Genomic DNA, 16,220 nt, shown 5'->3' with positions numbered 1-16,220 from the left:
CGCCGTCCTTGCATGTCAAGAATCTATCTATCTATCTCTGCCTTAAGAATATTTGAAGGGTGTGCTTCCACTGTGTTTTGGGAAAGAGTTCTAAAGACCCATGGCCCTCTGAGAGAAACAACATTCTTCTAATCTGTCTTAAAGGGGCAACCCCTTATTTTTAAACAGTGACCACCTAGTTCTAGATTCTCCCACAAGAGGAAACATCTTCTCTACATCCACCCTGTCAATACCCCTCACGATCTGATATGTTCCAATCAAGTCATCTATTATTTTTCTAAACTCCAGTAGATACAAGCCTAACTTGTCCAACCTTTAAAGACAACCTACCCCATTCCAGGTATTGGTCTAGTAAAGTTCTCTGAACTCAAAGGTTAGGAATCCTACGGTGAGTAACTCGCCTCCTGACAACCCCCAAAGGCCTGTCTACCATCTACAAGGCACAAGTCAGGAGTGTAATGGAATACTCTCCACTTACCTGGATGAGTGCAGCTTCAACAACACTCAAGAAACTCGATACCATCCAGGACAAAGCAGATCGCTTGATTGTTCCTCATTCCACAAACTTTCAAACCCTCCACCACCGACGAACAGTGGCAGTCGCGTGTATAATCTACAAGTAACTTACCAAGGTTCTTTAGACAGCACCTTCCTAGCCCACGGCCACTACCATCTAGAAGGACGAGAGGAGCAGATAACTGGGAACCTCATCACCTGGAGGTTCCCCTCCAAGTCACTCACCACCCTCACTTGGAAATATATCACCGTTCCTTCACTGTCGCTGGGGCAAAATCCTAGAACTCCCTCACTAACAGCATAGTGGGTGTACCTACACCTCAAGGACTGCAGCGATTCAAGAGGGTAGCTCACCACCACCTTCTGAAGGGCAACTAGGGATGGGCAACGCCCACATCCCGTAAAATTATTTTTTTAAAAACTGCTTCCAATGCATTTACACCCTTTCTAAGATAACCAAAATTGTATATAATATTCTAGATGTTCTCTCACCAATACTCTGCATAACTGAAGCATAATCTTTTTACTTTTGTAATCAATTCCCCTTTCAGTAAACAATAACATTCTATTCGCTTTCCAAATTACTTTCTTCACCTGCATAGTAACCTTTTGTGATTAATGCACTAGGACACCAAAATATCAACCAGTGGTCTTTTTGCAATCTGAGGCAAAATCATCAAGTCATTCATAAGCAGATATCTGCATGAGAGAGAGAAAGAGAATATATGATTGGCTAATGAAAAGGGTCTCCATATCAAAGATGATTTCCACAGTACGCTTTGCTCTGTAAGAACTTTACTGAAGTTACTCCTGAATGATTGTGATTCATTTCTGCAGAGTTTCGCTCTTTGTCCATTGTATCTTGGGCAGAAGAGTCACTCAATCCCCTGAAAAGTAGGATGTCTCAGATTGTCAGGAGTGCCCCTATGGAAATGCAACCATGTTTAGAAAAAAATGTTTACGCTTTGATTGAGATGAATGCAATTTTCATTCTTTTGCAGTACGATTTTACCCTGGAAAAGAAGATTTTGGAATGGCTACGAGACTGTTCCCTAAGAGAACCTCCGAGGCTTATACCAACATGTCCACCATTTTGTCTTGCATTTTCTGATATGGATGGAGAGGATACGGATGATATGAATCGTGACTCTCACCACGCTAAATCTCAAACGGACCATATGGTTTTGCAGACCAAGAGGTTCAGGAGTTTCAGTGTGACGGACATTAAATATATTCGTTCAAGGGCCGTATGCAAGTCAAATACTGAAAGTGATGATGGATACTCGGAAGATGATGAACTCTCATCGTCTGATGATAATGAAAAGCAGAGGCTTCCTTCCGTGCCGCTTCTCCGGGGCAAATTTAATCTTCATTCCCGATTGCTGGATGGAAGACCAGCTTCTTCCCCTTTCTGCTCGGACAGTCCTTCCAGAAACCGGCACTGTGAGAGATGGCTCAGTGCTAGCTTAACTGGACTCCCTCACATCTCTGGCCGTAGGTCATCACCTCTTTGCCACAATCCTGCTGGGGAGGAAGATGTTAGGAAGCAAGGGTCCAACTGGTCACCGGGACATACGCCAAGAAACATTTGTCGAAAATCTCTCTCTCAGCACCAGAACAATAGAAACAGCAAGAATCTGAACTCAGAACGAATTTCCATTGGAAGTCCACCATTATCCTGTGCCCGGTGTCACTTGGAAAGATCTTTTATGATCAGAAGCAGAACTCCACTCAGAAAACACAAACCACCATTACCGGTAAGAATTGAGGGCGCCATGTTTTAACTCCATTGTGGAGTTATCCTGCTTGATATAATTCTTCTGTAGAAACTCAGGATCTGTATAAATACATTTCTCAGCCATGATCAAGTTCATAGTCATGGGGCGGCACAGTGGTTAGCACTGCTGCCTCACAGCGCTAAGGACCCCGGTTCAATCCCAGCCCCGGGTCACTGTCCGTGTGGAGTTTGCACATTCTCCCCGTGTCCGTGTGGGTCTCACCCCCACAACCCAAAAAGATGCGCAGGGTAGGTGGATTGGTCACGCTAAATTGCCCCTTAATTGGGGAAAAAAAGAATTGGGTACTCTAAATTTATTTTTTAACAAGTTCGTAGACATCAAATCCAACCATGATTGAAAATACCTAATGACTATGAAGGTGGGGGTCACAATTTCTCTTTTAATTAGAAAAAATGGGACAATACCCATCCAATTAGTAACTGGATTGATGAAATTGTATATTCTGGAGCCATTTAATCCCAAGATTTAAAAACAAATATTGTGGATGCTGGAAATGTGAGATAAATTCAGAGAATGCTGGAAGAACTCAGCAGGTCTGGCAGCACCTGTGAAGAGGGAAACAGAGTTAACGTTTGGAGTCTAAATGACCCTTCTACAGAACCAAGATTGTGCTGCTTTAATGGAAGCCAATATCCTCCTACTTCCAATGGCCAGTACGTTCATGCTTAGGAGCAGCATTCCCTTCTATGCCGAGCGGGAAATAGGCAGATGAACACAAATATTTCAAGTTAATGACCTCAAACAATTTATCCATAAGTTCTTCAGAATATCACTGGACACTAAGTCTGACTGAGGGCCAACAATCATAGGGATTGAATTCTGCTTCTGCTCCAATGTAGAGAGGAATATCAGCCTAGTGTGTCTCAAAGCTCGCTCTGAATTGTTCTCTGGCTCTCGCCCCTCTGCTCCCAGCAGCAGAAAGCGACTTTGGCCATCATCTCTTCAGACGGTATGAGCAAGATCTGGGACTAGCCACACGGGAGGCGTGAACAGGAAGCGGAGTACTACCTTTCTGCACCCTGGTTAATTGTGCAACATTGGGCTACCTGGATTCATTTTTAAACCCATGCTCTGATCACTCTAGATTCATACAATTTACTACCTCTCCTCCTTCTAAGTCTTGTTCTAATGAAATGACCACCTCCTTACAGTGAAACTGGAAGCACAATTCCCTCACCTTGTCCGATGGGATAATACAATTCCCAAGAAAGTTACGATGAACTTTTGTAAAACACTGGTTTGGTCTCAGCTAGAGTATTGCTTGCAACTCTGGGCACCATATTTTGGGAAGGATGTGACTGCTTTAGAGAGGAGCAGGGAAGAATGCTTCCACAAATAAGGGACTTCAGTTAAATATATTGGTCAGAAAATCTGGGGTTGTTCTCCCTCAAGAGAATTTTGAGAGATTTGATAGAGGTGTTCATTTGCACGAGGGGTCTCAGCAGAAGAGATATATAGACACTGTTCCTATTGGCAGAAGGATTGAAACTAGAGGACACCAATTTAAAGTGAATGGTAAAAGAACCAAAAGGAAAATTTTATTACACGGCAAGTGGTTATGATGTGGAATTTTTTAAATTCACTATGGGATGTGGGTGTCGATGGCTGGGCCAGCATTTATTGCTATTCCCTAATTGCTCTTGAAGTGAGTGGCTTGCTCGGCCATCTCAGAGTCAACCACACTGTTGCGGATCTGGAGTCACATGTAGGCCAGACCAGGTAAAGATGGCAGATTTCCTTCCCTTGAAGGCATTACTAAACCGGGTGTGTTTTCACGAGAATGGTTTTGTGGACTTTTCATTCCAAATTTTTTATTGAATTCAAAACGTTATCATCTGTTGTGTTGTGAACCCAGAGCATGTTATTCTGGATTATATACCCAGCAGCAATACCACCTCTTCCCATCAGCCTTTCAGAAAGTGAGGAGCTCAGAACTGTCTGAAAGGGTGGTGGAGGTAGATTCAATCCTCGCTTTCAAGAAGGAATTGGATAAACTCCTGAAGGGAACAGAATTGCAGGGTGACCGGGAAAGGGCCGGGCAGTGAAAGTAGCTCAATTCTCCAGCGGAGAACCTGCAATGGCTCAAAGGAGCCCATTGAACTACTGGACAATAATTTAACGGTTCAATCACCTTAAACCCAATTAGCGAATGTCGTTTTTAGCCATCCATCGCAGTTAGTAAAAGTGAAGTCAGTTAGTCGGGTTCTGTTTAAATCATAACCATTTCTTGTTTGCTTTCTTACCCTCTTCTGGCTCTCATTATGATTCCCAATACTTCATGTGGTATTGCAAATCTTGCCATCTCAATGCTTCGCTCTTCTACACAATCCAGAGAAATCTTCTTCTGAGTTTTGTTGTAGTTTTATCCATTTTTAACCACATCGCCCTTCCAGCAGGGTTGCTTGTCTTTCCAATTGGGACAAGAGCCACATGAATAATTCAGCATTCAAAAGAGTTGGCTCGGGTACAGTCAAATCAAAATCGTATCTCCTGCACAAGCTACTAAATTAACTTGGTTCTACTGGAATTTTTAAACAATATGTTAACTTTAGTGCTGTCAAATGGAGTAATAGGCTCACCACACTTCAAAGTTGGAGACAACAATCTGAGCCTTAAGAGGACCACGACCAGACTAAATACTTCCTTGTGGAATGTGGAGGGAAACAGGAGGTTACTAATTCCAGGATACTCTGCTGTCTCTTCTCGTGGCCAGTTTCAGAGTAACTTTGGGAAAGTGCTTGGCGTGGGTCCTCTCCCATTCTCTTGCACGGCGTGGGCAGAACCAGCGGAGCAGAAAGTGCTTCAACGACACAAGGAACGTTACCCAATAACAATGTGCTCCTTCATTACTCCTGTGGTGAATGAGATTCACACGGTATTATAAGCTACCAATGTCACTCTGTTCCCATTGTATATATGTACCGATATTGTAAGTGCAGTTGCACTACCTGACCACCAGGGGGAGTAGCTCTGGGAGTACGCGAGAGTTTGTACTGGGCTCCCCCCTTGGCTCCGCCCAGAACTCCTCCCCCTGGAGCTGCTGTATAAAGATCCGTGCCGCAGAGCCAGCCGGCCAGTTCATCGAAAGTTTAACGGCGAACAGGCTGGCTCTGTTGTAAGTATATTAAAACCGCTATTCTAATCCTACAAGCCCGTGTCCGTAGAATTGATGGTTCCATAAACTCCATTGTGTTCTGGAGAGGCTGAGCTAGGAAGCTCGCAATTTTCCACAAGTGCAGCACCAATCTTCTCCCTGTGTTGCTTATTTTGGGATGGTTGGCGTAGTGAACACAAAGACCACAAAATAAATTGAACTTAAAGAAAGCTATACATTTATTAATACTACTAACTTGGATTCGACACGTACTCCTTAAGAATACACAGTTGATTAATAACATCTAAATTACGCTCATCTATTGCTCATCTCACTACTGGTTTAAACTATGATCTACTCTCACTTACACTATCTGTGCATCTGACTCAATAGCTAACTCCTGCATACACTCTCCCACAAGGCTTAGCATCACTGCCTGAGATAGTTGTAACTGTAGCTCCCTCTAGTGGCTACTCTCAACACTTCATTAGCCCTTGCAGTACTGACAGTTATGATAATGCCACACTCCCCAACTTCACTGCAGACTCTGCTGACTCAGTACTCAAGTCAGGTTCTCAATTAACATGTTTCCAACTGTCGATCAAAACTGCTGGTCGTGAAGCAGCATTGTCAAACTGCAGGGTCTAAATGCCAGTGACGGAAAGTGGGCCGGGCTGAATTATTTGTTCGATTTCAAAGTTGATCTATCCCAACTGGGAAAGAGAGAGAAGAAAGGAGCGACTAATTTGTGACTAACCTTCCCCTTCACCACAACAATCGCAAACAAATATAAATCCCCACCTGCCCATAAATTATGATACAATAATGCAACCTCAGAGTCTTGATTTTATGAGCCAAGTTATTTAATAATAGCCTGTATTGTCACTTATAAAATAACTATAATGTATTACAGCTAATTTAAATTATGATTTACATTTAATGCATAACATTCAATGACAATTATTTCCTTTTACACCCTGTGATGTTAATTGGGACTATTAAATCCTAATTCAAAAAGCTCTTATTGCTTGCCTCTTTAATTCTCCTGGAAAATAGTAGTAGGCTCTTTTCATGGGGGTCACACCCCCTTGGTAATTAGCCTAATTATTTTTTAATCACATATGCACCATGCATTGCTACTTGGCATGGGTCCAACCTGCAAGATGTAGCAAATAGTAATGAAGCCTAATTTCCGTTTCTACTTGTAGGCCGCTCAATCAACGCCACAGATTGATTGGGGCGTGGGGTGGGGTGGGTGGGGGGGGGGGGGGGGGGGGATGAAAGGTCTTTGGCCTGGAATGTCGACTCCAGCTGGGATTTTCCACCTGCGCCTCGCTGGGGTTTTCCGTTCCCGCCAACAGCTTTTTCCGTGACTCTGACTCTCTGCTGCTGGTGGGAGGGGGGGGGGGGGAGAGGGGGAAGGGGGGTTGGGGGGCGCGCCGGTCGTCATCGCCATGACCAGGAGATACTGCCGGCAGGAAGGGCACCAGAAAATTACAGGCTCTGTTTCCCTCTCCACAGATGCTGCCAGACCTGAATATTTCCAGCATTTTCTGTGGTAGATTGAAAAATCCTGCTCCTCCAAGAGGCGGCATTAAAACATGAAGCACTTCTGTTAAATGAAGCAAAAAAACATTGGCACAGAGCATGCCCGTGTCTTCCAATGATATTCGACCGCATGGCATTCGGACGAGAATATGAGACGGGTTCTCGGGTGCAATCTTTGCATTTAATTGAAATCTATTTTTCAGTCAAACCTGAACAACTTGTTCAGTGATGTTTGTACAAAGCTGCAGAAACTCGGCGGGAGGCGCATGTCGAAAATATTGAATGAGCCCCAGTTCAGAGTCTCAGTTTGAATTGTTACCCGGCCGACACTCGCAGCAAGAAACCAGAATTGCGGTTCAATGTTGTCAAATACCGTCAGCTGAGCCAAGATCTTGGAACAACTCGATATTCTTCCAGTGGACCCCACTTTACATTTGAAAATTGTGGGCAGAGCGTTTGCCACAAAAGTGTCAGGTTCTGACTGAAAACTGGCCAGTTGCTCCCCAGAGAAACCGGCAGGTTTCCCGATGACATCTTCCCACACCTTCCCGTTTTTATGAAGGGGAGGGGGTGGGGTGTTTTGCACAGTCATTGGGAGGGGTGGGGCCTAATCAAGCCAGAAAACCAGGGTTCACAGAGAAAGGGAATCCTCAATTCAAAGTGAAATTGAAGACCCCCTGGACTCTCTTTCCCCCCCCCCCCCCCCGGCAGATGTTGGGACCCCCTTCATCCCCGCCCCGCCCCCTCCACCCATTAATGGCCCGTTTTCCACCCCGACATTGATCACCAGCCTGACTTTTCCCCCAGAACATTGATCACCGGCATTTAGGGCCCTCCCATTGGGTCGCCCTTCAGGTCCTGCCCTCCGGCACTGCCGAGTTGGCAGTGTCAGGGTGCTGGGTTGGCAGTGTCAGGGCACTTCCCTGCCATGTCCCTGACTGCCTGGGGACTACAATGGCCTCCAAGCTACCGGAATGGTCATCACGTCTGGCCTCCATCTGTGGAGACCCGTAGTGATTCCCAACGACGCCAAATCACATAGCACGTTCCCAGACGATTCGGTGCCAATCTGACTTTGCATATTAAAATTGATTTAAATGCATTATTACGTCTGCTGGGGGGGAGGGGGGGGGGGGGGCTGGGAGCATTGCATACTGTTTGGCACCTGGCGCAAATCCCATTTCAGGGCTCTTGTGGTCATTTCCCGACACAGCGGGATTTGTCTCCCCTTTATCTTTCGAAGCAAGTACCGGCTGTGAGGAGGTAGTGTAATAATGGCCTTGATGTGGCCAAAGGATATGGCTGGATGCGATGTTCGATAGAAACATTCGGGATAGATCAATGCGAAACAAGAGAAGAAAAACAAACCCTTCCCCGGGATTAAACAAATAAAATTCTTCTGTAGATCTGAAGGCTCTCTGTGCGAAAAACGCGGATAGATAATTTGTGCTCTGAATGTTTATTTGTTCTTTCGCAGGCCCACAGTAACCATTCCTGCCTTCCGGCTCCTCCATCAGCTCCAAGACCTTTATATTCCCACAAAACTCTCCCAGACTCTACAGCTGACCTATTACTGGCACTGAACCAGAGAGATCAGGCCCTCATTCAGCCAGTGCTGAGGCAGGGCTATCCAATCAGCAGAGTGATTTGGGCTGTTCAGAATGTTGGGCAACAAAGCACAAAACAGGTGTGTAACCTCTCGCCGGGGCAAAGCGGGCGAGGCCGCGTTAAATGTTTTCACAATATCACATCAAAACTTATTTCTTAAAACATATGGCTCTTGTTTCAGTTTTTCTGTTCAACTCGTTGTACAAGGAGAAAAGGAAATCTAGAGTAATTTGAGGTGGGGAGGAAGGTCGCTCTCCTGGATAGCAAATTGGTCAGAGGGTGAGGTCCCATCGCAGATTCTCAACCTGAAATCCAGCATCCAATGGCGCCGACACGTTCAAGTGGGTGACATTTGAAGTTGTCTGGAGCGGTGGGCCTTCAAGCGGTGGGGAGAGAGTGGGCGGGGGGGGGTTGTAGTGATCTGCATATCTGTATGTATATAAAGGGTTAATATACAGAAACAACAGCTAGGTAACCACTAGATGGCAGTACTGGAGATGGGTATAAAAGACCAGCTCAAGCCGAGTTCCCGCCTCTTCGTGTTTGGAGTGACGAGTGACCAGAGGTAGAGAGAGATAGCTCAGAGTGCAGGTGTTGTTAATCATAGTTATTATATATTTAATCTTGTTAATTTAATCTCTAGTTTGGTTGTTGAAGAGAGAACGTACTCACAGTTTATTTGTTAATGTTACTCAATAAACACTTTGCTTTTGTTGTGTGTCAATGAACATCGTGTACAGGACCATCTTGGAAAGAAGCAAATGCGTAATAAGATATTACACAATGTAATATAACGGAGCCATGTCTGACAAGAGGAGAACAGACTAGGCTCCAGTTCCTCTGCGAAAACATTGCTCCCAATAGGCAACTGCACAGCAGCGTGTGTGACGGCACTGAGAAGTTAGACAGGACCTGCCATTTTAGATCAGAACTCCAAAGTTGGGATCAAATGCAGTGGTGACCCTGCACCATGTCGAGAGCAGAACAGACATTGATTTTACCCTGATTACCATTAGTTACCAAGAGGCTTTGGGCCATCCAATTAATGATGGGGGGGGGGGGGCTCTCGAAGAGGGTCAATAGGAGTCCTTCCAAAGGAACAGTAGGTAGGGAAGGGAGAGAGAGAGCGTGACTCCATCTTGAAGGGCCCGCTCAGTGCCTTTAACGCATTTGAAATTAAAAATGGCTGCAGCTACCAGACCACACTTGTGCTGGAGAAACCCCTCAGCAAAGTGGCCGCAGCCATGTCCAGCTCGGTATGGCAGCTGCAATGGCTGGTGACCTTCGGATAATCCTGGAGTACTGGTACCCCGCTTCCTCCCCCATCAGGGGGCCTCATCCAGGCAGCTGCCTTGGTCGAAGTTTTCGGGGCCCGATCGCGGACACAAATCCCGTAATGGCTGCCAACTGTTGTGGGAAGCCAAAAATGGGAATTGCGCCGGAGAGATCCCAGATCGTGATGATCCCGGGCACTCCCTGATCAAGCAATCAGGTTCATGCCTGAAAATGGTGAAAAGCTGATTTGAATGCATTTGATTGGATCGGAATTGTTTATTGTCACGTGTACCGAGGTACAGTGAAAAGTATTTTTCTGTGAGCAGCTCAACAGATCATTAAGTACTTGGAAAGAAAAGGAAATTTAAAAAAACACGTAATAAGATATACAATGTAACTACACAAGCACCGGCATCGGATGAAGCATACAGGGGTGTAGTGTTAATGAGGTCAGTCTATAAGAGGGTGATTTAGGAATCTGGTAACAGCGGGGAAGAAGCTGTTTTTGAGTCTGTTCGTGCGTGTTCTGAGACTTCTGTATCTCCTGCCCGATGGAAGGAGTTGAAAGAGTGAGTAAGCCGGGTGGGAGGGATCTTTGATTATGCTGCCCGCTTTCCCCAGGCAGCGGGAGGTGTAGATGGAGTCAATGGATGGGAGGCAGGTTTGTGTGCTGGACTAGGCTGTGTTCACGATTCTCTGATGTTTCTTGCGGTCTTGGACCGAGCAGTTGCCATACCAGGGCTGTGATGCAGCCCGATAGGATGCTTTCTATGGTGCAACTGACCCTGAACATGATGGAAGAGTGGCCATTGCACCCAGATGCCGGTGACCGCGGTATAAAGGGTGGAATGACCAGACACGGGCCTATAGGCGACTCTGAGGGGATGAGGGAAGTGACCATGCTGGCCGGTCAAGCGATGATGTCGGATGGGTTGCAGATATTGAAGTTAGCGCTGGCTGTCGGAGATGGTGATGGTTTGACTGTTTCCAGGACCAGGAGTACAAGGGTTGTTTCGTAGGGTTTGAGGATTTTGAGGTGGGACGTCAACCAGGCTGTCTTTCTCACATCTCTCTGAGTTCCAATTTGTGATGGGGTGGAGCCTGTGGAATTGGCTGTTATATTCATCACAGCGTTGGAGGAAGAAATCCCGTAGCGATGACAAGATGTCCAACCCAGGGAGGATGCAGCGCCTCGAGGGCAGGGGGCCCGCTGGGCAGGCTCAAGGGGTGGCCGCCGAATAGGTTGAAGCGGGGACTCCAAGAAGAACGAGGAGGAATGGGTCACTTCCTCTGATGAGGAGGAGGACCTGGAGGGGGTGGAGGATGAGGCGAAGGAGGACCTGGAAGATGGAGGTCAGGCGGCAAAGTTATGCCCGGGCAGGTCCAGGGATGCCCCCAGCGCTTCTAGGTTTTCCCAGTAAGAGGAATGTTGTCTGGCTCCACAAAACCCCCTCCACCTCAAAGGCCTTTATAATGCCACCCCCCTCATCAGGGTTATTTATCTTCTGATTAGGGTCCTGGGCCGAGGTTTTCCATGTTATTAAGTCCCATTTCAAGGCAGGAGGGTGATGAAAACCTTCAGAGAGGAAAGCTGCAATGCTCCACAGGTTCAGCTTATGTCTGACTCTGATCTGTCTGGTAGCCGAACACTGACTCCCTGTCTCATGACTGAGTGAGGGTCGGGGGCTCATGTTTGTGTGAGGGTCCGGGGCTCATGTTTGTGTGAGGGTCGGGGGCTCATGTTTGTCTGAGGGTCGGGGGCTCATGTTTGTGTGAGGGTCGGGGGCTCATGTCTGTGTGAGGGTCGGGGGCTCATGTCTGTGTGAGGGTCGGGGGCTCATGTCTGTGTGAGGGTCGGGGGCTCATGTCTGTGTGAGGGTCGGGGGCTCATGTCTGTGTGAGGGTCAGGGGCTCATGTCTGTGTGAGGGTCGGGGGCTCAGTGTGAGTGTGGATGGGGGGCTCAGTGTGAGTGTGGATGGGGGGCTCAGTGTGGGTGTGGATGGGGGGCTCAGTGTGAGTGTGGATGGGGGGGGGTGAGTGTGGATGGGGGGCTCAGTGTGAGTGTGGATGGGGGGCTCAGTGTGAGTGTGGATTGGGGGCTCAGTGTGGGTGTGGATCGGGGGCTCAGTGTGAGTGTGGATGGGGGGCTCAGTGTGAGTGTGGATGGGGGGCTCAGTGTGAGTGTGGATGGGGGGCTCAGTGTGAGTGTGGATCGGGGGGGGGGGGGTGAGTGTGGATGGGGGGCTCAGTGTGAGTGTGGATGGGGGGGCTCAGTGTGGATGGGGGGCTCAGTGTGAGTGTGGATCGGGGGCTCAGTGTGAGTGTGGATCGGGGGCTCAGTGTGAGTGTGGATGGGGGGCTCAGTGTGAGTGTGGATGGGGGGGGTGAGTGTGGATGGGGGGGGTGAGTGTGGATCGGGGGCTCAGTGTGAGTGTGGATGGGGGGCTCAGTGTGAGTGTGGATGGGGGGGCTCAGTGTGAGTGTGGATGGGGGGGCTCAGTGTGAGTGTGGATGGGGGGCTCAGTGTGAGTGTGGATGGGGGGCTCAGTGTGAGTGTGGATGGGGGGGCTCAGTGTGAGTGTGGATGGGGGGCTCAGTGTGAGTGTGGATGGGGGGCTCAGTGTGAGTGTGGATGGGGGGCTCAGTGTGAGTGTGGATGGGGGGCTCAGTGTGAGTGTGGATGGGGGGGCTCAGTGTGAGTGTGGATGGGGGGCTCAGTGTGAGTGTGGATGGGGGGCTCAGTGTGAGTGTGGATGGGGGGGGTGAGTGTGGATGGGGGGCTCAGTGTGAGTGTGGATGGGGGGCTCAGTGTGAGTGTGGATCGGGGGCTCAGTGTGAGTGTGGATGGGGGGCTCAGTGTGAGTGTGGATGGGGGGGGTGAGTGTGGATGGGGGGGGTGAGTGTGGATCGGGGGCTCAGTGTGAGTGTGGATGGGGGGCTCAGTGTGAGTGTGGATGGGGGGGCTCAGTGTGAGTGTGGATGGGGGGCTCAGTGTGAGTGTGGATGGGGGGCTCAGTGTGAGTGTGGATGGGGGGCTCAGTGTGAGTGTGGATGGGGGGCTCAGTGTGAGTGTGGATCGGGGGCTCAGTGTGAGTGTGGATGGGGGGGGTGAGTGTGGATGGGGGGGGGTGAGTGTGAGTGTGGATGGGGGGCTCAGTGTGAGTGAGGATGGGGGGCTCAGTGTGAGTGTGGATCGGGGGGGGGTGAGTGTGGATGGGGGGCTCAGTGTGAGTGTGGATGGGGGGCTCAGTGTGAGTGTGGATGGGGGGCTCAGTGTGAGTGTGGATGGGGGGCTCAGTGTGAGTGTGGATGGGGGGCTCAGTGTGAGTGTGGATCGGTGGCTCAGTGTGGATGGGGGGCTCAGTGTGAGTGTGGATGGGGGGGGGTGAGTGTGGATGGGGGGCTCAGTGTGAGTGTGGATGGGGGGCTCAGTGTGAGTGTGGATGGGGGGCTCAGTGTGAGTGTGGATCGGGGGCTCAGTGTGAGTGTGGATCGGGGGCTCAGTGTGAGTGTGGATGGGGGGCTCAGTGTGAGTGTGGATCGGGGGGGGGTGAGTGTGGATGGGGGGCTCAGTGTGAGTGTGGATGGGGGGGGGTGAGTGTGGATGGGGGGCTCAGTGTGAGTGTGGATCGGGGGGGGGTGAGTGTGGATGGGGGGCTCAGTGTGAGTGTGGATGGGGGGGGGTGAGTGTGGATGGGGGGCTCAGTGTGAGTGTGGATGGGGGGCTCAGTGTGAGTGTGGATGGGGGGCTCAGTGTGAGTGTGGATGGGGGGGGGGTGAGTGTGGGTCGGGGGCTCAGTGTGAGTGTGGATGGGGGGCTCAGTGTGAGTGTGGATGGGGGGCTCAGTGTGAGTGTGGATGGGGGGCTCAGTGTGAGTGTGGATGGGGGGGGCTCAGTGTGAGTGTGGATGGGGGGCTCAGTGTGAGTGTGGATGGGGGGGGTGAGTGTGGATGGGGGGCTCAGTGTGAGTGTGGATGGGGGGTGTGGGTGTGGATGGGGGGCTCAGTGTGAGTGTGGATGGGGGGCTCAGTGTGAGTGTGGATGGGGGGCTCAGTGTGAGTGTGGATGGGGGGCTCAGTGTGAGTGTGGATGGGGGGGGTGAGTGTGGATGGGGGGGTGAGTGTGAGTGTGGATGGGGGGGGGGGTGAGTGTGGATGGGGGGCTCAGTGTGAGTGTGGATGGGGGGCTCAGTGTGGGTGTGGATGGGGGGGGGTGAGTGTGGATGGGGGGGGTGAGTGTGAGTGTGGATGGGGGGGGGGTGAGTGTGGATGGGGGGCTCAGTGTGAGTGTGGATGGGGGGCTCAGTGTGAGTGTGGATGGGGGGCTCAGTGTGAGTGTGGATGGGGGGCTCAGTGTGGGTGTGGATGGGGGTCTCAGTGTGAGTGTGGATGGGGGGCTCAGTGTGAGTGTGGATGGGGGGGGTGAGTGTGGATGGGGGGCTCAGTGTGAGTGTGGATCGGGGGGGTGAGTGTGAGTGTGGATGGGGGGCTCAGTGTGAGTGTGGATGGGGGGCTCAGTGTGAGTGTGGATGGGGGGCTCAGTGTGAGTGTGGATGGGGGGGGTGAGTGTGGATGGGGGGCTCAGTGTGAGTGTGGATGGGGGGGGTGAGTGTGGATCGGGGGGGTGAGTGTGAGTGTGGATGGGGGGCTCAGTGTGAGTGTGGATGGGGGGCTCAGTGTGAGTGTGGATGGGGGGCTCAGTGTGAGTGTGGATGGGGGGGGTGAGTGTGGATGGGGGGCTCAGTGTGAGTGTGGATGGGGGGGTGAGTGTGGATGGGGGGCTCAGTGTGAGTGTGGATGGGGGGCTCAGTGTGAGTGTGGATGGGGGGGGGTGAGTGTGGATGGGGGGCTCAGTGTGAGTGTGGATGGGGGGGGTGAGTGTGGATGGGGGCTCAGTGTGAGTGTGGATGGGGGGCTCAGTGTGAGTGTGGATGGGGGGCTCAGTGTGAGTGTGGATGGGGGGGTGAGTGTGGATGGGGGGCTCAGTGTGAGTGTGGATGGGGGGCTCAGTGTGAGTGTGGATGGGGGGCTCAGTGTGAGTGTGGATCGGGGGCTCAGTGTGAGTGTGGATGGGGGGGGTGAGTGTGGATGGGGGGGGGTGAGTGTGGATGGGGGGCTCAGTGTGAGTGTGGATGGGGGGCTCAGTGTGAGTGTGGATGGGGGGGCTCAGTGTGAGTGTGGATGGGGGGGTGAGTGTGGATGGGGGGCTCAGTGTGAGTGTGGATGGGGGGGGTGAGTGTGGATGGGGGGGGCTCAGTGTGAGTGTGGATGGGGGGGGTGAGTGTGGATGGGGGGGGCTCAGTGTGGGTGTGGATGGGGGGGTGAGTGTGGATGGGGGGGGCTCAGTGTGGGTGTGGATGGGGGGCTCAGTGTGAGTGTGGATGGGGGGGGGGTGAGTGTGGATGGGGGGGGCTCAGTGTGAGTGTGGATGGGGGGCTCAGTGTGAGTGTGGATGGGGGGGGTGAGTGTGGATGGGGGGCTCAGTGTGAGTGTGGATGGGGGGCTCAGTGTGAGTGTGGATGGGGGGCTCAGTGTGAGTGTGGAGGGGGGGTGAGTGTGGAGGGGGGGTCAGTGTGAGTGTGGATCGGGGGGGTGAGTGTGGATGGGGGGCTCAGTGTGAGTGTGGATCGGGGGCTCAGTGTGAGTGTGGATGGGGGGCTCAGTGTGAGTGGGATGGGGGGGTGAGTGTGGATGGGGGGGCTCAGTGTGAGTGGGATGGGGGGCTCAGTGTGAGTGTGGATGGGGGGCTCAGTGGAGTGTGGATGGGGGGGGTGAGTGTGGATGGGGGGCTCGGTGTGAGTGTGGATGGGGGGCTCAGTGTGAGTGTGGATGGGGGGCTCAGTGTGAGTGTGGATGGGGGGGTGAGTGTGGATGGGGGGCTCAGTGTGAGTGTGGATGGGGGGCTCAGTGTGAGTGTGGATGGGGGGCTCAGTGTGAGTGTGGATCGGGGGCTCAGTGTGGGTGTGGATGGGGGGCTCAGTGTGAGTGTGGATGGGGGGCTCAGTGTGGGTGTGGATGGGGGGCTCAGTGTGAGTGTGGATGGGGGGCTCAGTGTGAGTGTGGATGGGGGGGGGTGAGTGTGGATGGGGGGCTCAGTGTGAGTGTGGATCGGGGGGGTGAGTGTGAGTGTGGATGGGGGGCTCAGTGTGAGTGTGGATGGGGGGCTCAGTGTGAGTGTGGATGGGGGGGGGGTGAGTGTGGATGGGGGGCTCAGTGTGAGTGTGGATGGGGGGGGTGAGTGTGGATGGGGGGCTCAGTGTGAGTGTGGATGGGGGGCTCAGTGTGAGTGTGGATGGGGGGCTCAGTGTGAGTGTGGATGGGGGGCTCAGTGTGAGTGTGGATCGGGGGCTCGGTGTGAGTGTGGATGGGGGGGGAGTGT

The 16,220-nt window shown here is 51.4% G+C and overlaps 1 protein-coding gene across 1 annotated transcript in view; it reads left to right on the top strand.

The window, feature by feature from the left end:
• The window catches only part of ubap1lb (ubiquitin associated protein 1-like b), an 88,703-nt gene that overhangs the window by 36,641 nt on the left and 35,842 nt on the right, over nt 1–16,220 (top strand). The window contains exons 4-5 of the mRNA XM_038813281.1: nt 1,518–2,273; nt 8,435–8,644. Coding sequence (XP_038669209.1) covers nt 1,518–2,273; nt 8,435–8,644 — 966 coding nt within the window. The remainder of the gene's footprint in view (nt 1–1,517; nt 2,274–8,434; nt 8,645–16,220) is intronic.

Source organism: Scyliorhinus canicula, chromosome 12 (genome assembly GCF_902713615.1).
Source record: "Scyliorhinus canicula chromosome 12, sScyCan1.1, whole genome shotgun sequence".
In the NCBI taxonomy this organism is placed as follows: domain Eukaryota; kingdom Metazoa; phylum Chordata; class Chondrichthyes; order Carcharhiniformes; family Scyliorhinidae; genus Scyliorhinus; species Scyliorhinus canicula.
This window is presented reverse-complemented; position numbering and strand designations above follow the sequence as displayed.